Below are 3,584 nucleotides of genomic sequence, written 5' to 3' on the forward strand. Positions count from 1 at the left end.
AGTGTAGTTCAGGGGTGTCCAAACTTTTTTTAGTGAGGGCCAAATACAGAAAAATAAACAAAGGCTGGGCCACACACTATATTGACACATGAATACTGCGTTTTTACGACCTGGCTTGTTACTCAAGGTCTCAACATAAAAAGGAACAGGAACAAACAGTTTAGGTTTTAACATTTAAAATGAATAAAGAACTGTTTACTATTAAAGTAAAAAGTGTGGTATGAATTAAATACAATGTCAGTTGTGTGTGTTTGCAAAGAGTCAGGTTAATAACTGGAACTGCACTGCCCGTGCACTGGAACGACAGGCCTGCAGGTGGCACAGGTGGTCGTAACATTGTAACTCACCTATAATGTGAAGGACATTGCACTCAGTGTACATATCAATGTTTAGTAAAAAACATGTGACAATTTGCCCCAAATGTTTGTTCACATATGTATCTTGAGCCGAACAGGCTCATCATTCTTTTTGCCTGGCGTCTCATCAGAGGAAACTTGGCACTATCCAAACTCTGATAGAAGTCAAGGAGGGAGAGAAGCTGATGTTGACTCTTCAGAGAATCATCGCATTGCATTTCAATCAGTTCTAACTGCAGACTCTCTTCCACTTCTTCTGCATCCACCAGGAAGGGGGTCGAGAACAGCTTGATTTGTTTTTCAATGACAGAAAAATCTTGGAAACGCTGGTTGAATTTGGTCACGAGAGATGCAATCCCAGACACATATTTCTCCTTTTTAGCAGAAAGGTCGGCATTTGGAAAAGCAGACTTGATTTCAGACAGTGCAGGGAAGTGTGCAACATTAAAGCTTCGTAGTTGTGTCTCAAACAGGCGGAGCTTTTCACGGAAGGCTTTCATGTGCGCATACAGGTGTGGCACCAGCTGTTCTTTGCCTTGTAGGTTCTTGTTCAGTGTATTCAGATGATGAGTAAGATCAACTAAAAATGCCAGGTCGGCCAGCCACAGAGGGTCACTCAGTTCATGAAGAGGTCGGCCCTTCTCTTTCATAAACTGATCGATTTCTGATCTCAGCGAATAAAAGCGCTGCAGCACATAGCCGCGGCTCAGCCAGCGCACCTCAGAGTGGTAGAGTACATCCCCGTATTCAGCATCCACATCAGAAAGGAAAGCTTGAAATTCTCTGTGGTACAGTCCTCTAGCTCGAATTATGTTGACAGTTTTTACAACAGTGTTCATCACATCGCCCATCTGGACAGTCTTGGCACATAGTGCTTCTTGGTGGATTATACAGTGCATCCTAAAAGCCTCACCTCCGCTCTCTTTTACCTTGGCGCACACCATCGATGCCATTCCTTTGCGATCACCTGTCATGGCCGGAGCTCCATCCGTTGTTACTCCACAGAGCTTGTCCCATTTAAGCCCCATCTTTTCAACTGCCTCTGACACAGCTTCAAAAATATCTCTACCCGTCGTTGTGCCTTTTAGGCTCATCATATCAAGCAGCTCCTCCGTACAGCAAAAATTATCATCTACTTCCCGCAAAAAAATTTACAGCTGCGCAGTGTCTGTAGCATCTATAAAAATCAAAAGCACCAGCTTTGGCTCTCAGCTGAAGTTTCACGTTAGCTGACAAGTCCTCGATTCTCCGCACCACTGTATTTCTGGATAAGCTCACGTTGTTGAAATCCTGCACTTTCTCCGGGCACATTATTTCTGTGACTTTGATGAGGCACTGCTTTATGAAACCACCGTCTGAGAACGGTTTGCCGTGCTGGGCAATAAGTTTAGCGACTTCATAGCTTGCTGTTGTGGCGTTTTCCTGTATTTTGTTAGCACGAAAAAAAAACTGTTGTTGAGCTTGCAGACTAGCTGCCATTTGCTTGACTTTCTGTGTTCGTTCGGCACCGATTGTACGATGTGTAGCTCTGATGTTTGGTTTCATAGTGCCGACGGACATTATAGTCTTTCATCACAGCAACATCTTCATTGCAAATCAAACAGACACACTTTCCGTTGATTTCTTTGAAAAAATATTCATTTTCCCACCGTGTTTGAAATCTTCTACACTCACTTGCTATTTTTCGTTTCTTGGGTGCTGCCATTTCTGGTGACTCGCGGTAAATGTTTTTCTAGCGGTAACGGTTGAGAAGCACCGTTTCTGTGGCTGGCTGCCTGGCTCCATCTAGTGTTGAAACTGAGAAGTGCAACAGAGTTGAGCTCAAGCTTCTTGTGTGGGCCATATTCAATTATATTTTCAGAATTTGCCGCGGGCCAATAAAAACTGGGGCCGTAGTTTGGACACCCCTGGTGTAGTTGTAATATGAGCAATCACAAAGAGCTGTTTAATAGACACTGACTGACACAGACTCACTTCACGTTACTAACTGGATCATATTACACACAAAATTGGTGTTTGCCTCCACCTACTGGCTAAAATGTGTAATTCACAAAATTAATTGTAAAGAGGCAGATATCTCTTTGTAGTTTACACAGCTCTAAATGACTTTTTCTGAGATGTAAACAGATATGTATGTGTTGCACATGATAGAAGACAATGTTAGCATTTCTTCATTTTAATTTTGGATTATAATAAATAATTTAGGGATTTTATTTAGCTATTTTCATCTTCCAGTTTCAAAATCAACATTGGCTGCATCCGCATCTATAGGTAGCTACCCCGCTGCCTCGCTGACCTATCAGCCACTACTTTACGGACAACATTTGCATATGAAGGTACCTACGAAAACTGGTTTCGGACATGTTTCCGAGGTAGCACTACTTCACATCATTGCTAGGATACCAACCAAACCACAATGGACTAATAACCTCTTCCCAATCCTGTAAAATTAGCCTAAAACGCCTAATCAAGGCATACCCAAAGTAAATTTAAAGCTGTTCTTGAACCGTTTGGAGTACATGCATGGTTTTGGTCACATTTGAAAGGGGACACTCTGAAGTTTTTTCTCCAGCAGTCAGAATTACTGTAAGTGCTACTGATTTTGAGTAATAGAAGTTTGAACACAATGAAATAGAATTTTCTTTTTCCGCCTGAAATTTTTTTTTGCATACAGATGCCTGCAGATGACTATAACTTGTAGCTATTAGCTTGAGAACACAATGGGATCACAGCATGAATCCTTACCTAGTCCAGGTTCAAATGTTATAACAATATCATAAAAAAATGAATATTTTACACATGTTTTTCTAAGGGTACACCCAGGCGTTTTACAAAAGTGCCTTTTGGATACTCCAAAGGTCACTTTGGAAACCTAGGACAAAAAGGCTGCAACTTTTGAGCGCTTCAGCGTACAGTCATAATTGTGGGCTCTAATGAAAGATGACACTTAGAGCTATCATATTCCATATCCAGATCCACTATTAGTTTTGCTGACACAGAGTAACTGATGCATAAACACATTAGAGTGCCTTTTCCCTTCTTGAAACTAAATGTTGTGCATATAAAAGAGTCAAAACTAGTGCTATGGTGGACAATTTGTTTATATAAAAAATACACAACAAACTATTTACATTAATTTTTACATAAAGTATTTACAAACCATTATAAAATTGTACATGTTTCTAGCAACATGCCAGTCATTGTAGCAGTCACATTTGTGTACAAAGC

The 3,584-nt window shown here is 40.9% G+C and overlaps 1 protein-coding gene across 1 annotated transcript; it reads right to left on the reverse strand.

Annotated features, from left to right (window-relative positions):
• Nucleotides 1–261: 261 nt before the first annotated feature.
• On the reverse strand, nt 262–1,916 carry LOC127655611 (general transcription factor II-I repeat domain-containing protein 2). The gene is made up of 3 exons (XM_052143499.1): nt 1,553–1,916; nt 433–1,488; nt 262–347 (listed from the first exon to the last, which is right to left on the reverse strand). Exons 1-3 carry the CDS (start codon nt 1,914–1,916, stop codon nt 262–264), a joined length of 1,506 nt encoding a protein of 501 aa, XP_051999459.1.
• Between the last annotated feature and the right edge of the window lie 1,668 nt (nt 1,917–3,584).

Source organism: Xyrauchen texanus, chromosome 15 (assembly GCF_025860055.1).
Source record: "Xyrauchen texanus isolate HMW12.3.18 chromosome 15, RBS_HiC_50CHRs, whole genome shotgun sequence".
In the NCBI taxonomy this organism is placed as follows: Eukaryota; Metazoa; Chordata; class Actinopteri; order Cypriniformes; family Catostomidae; genus Xyrauchen; species Xyrauchen texanus.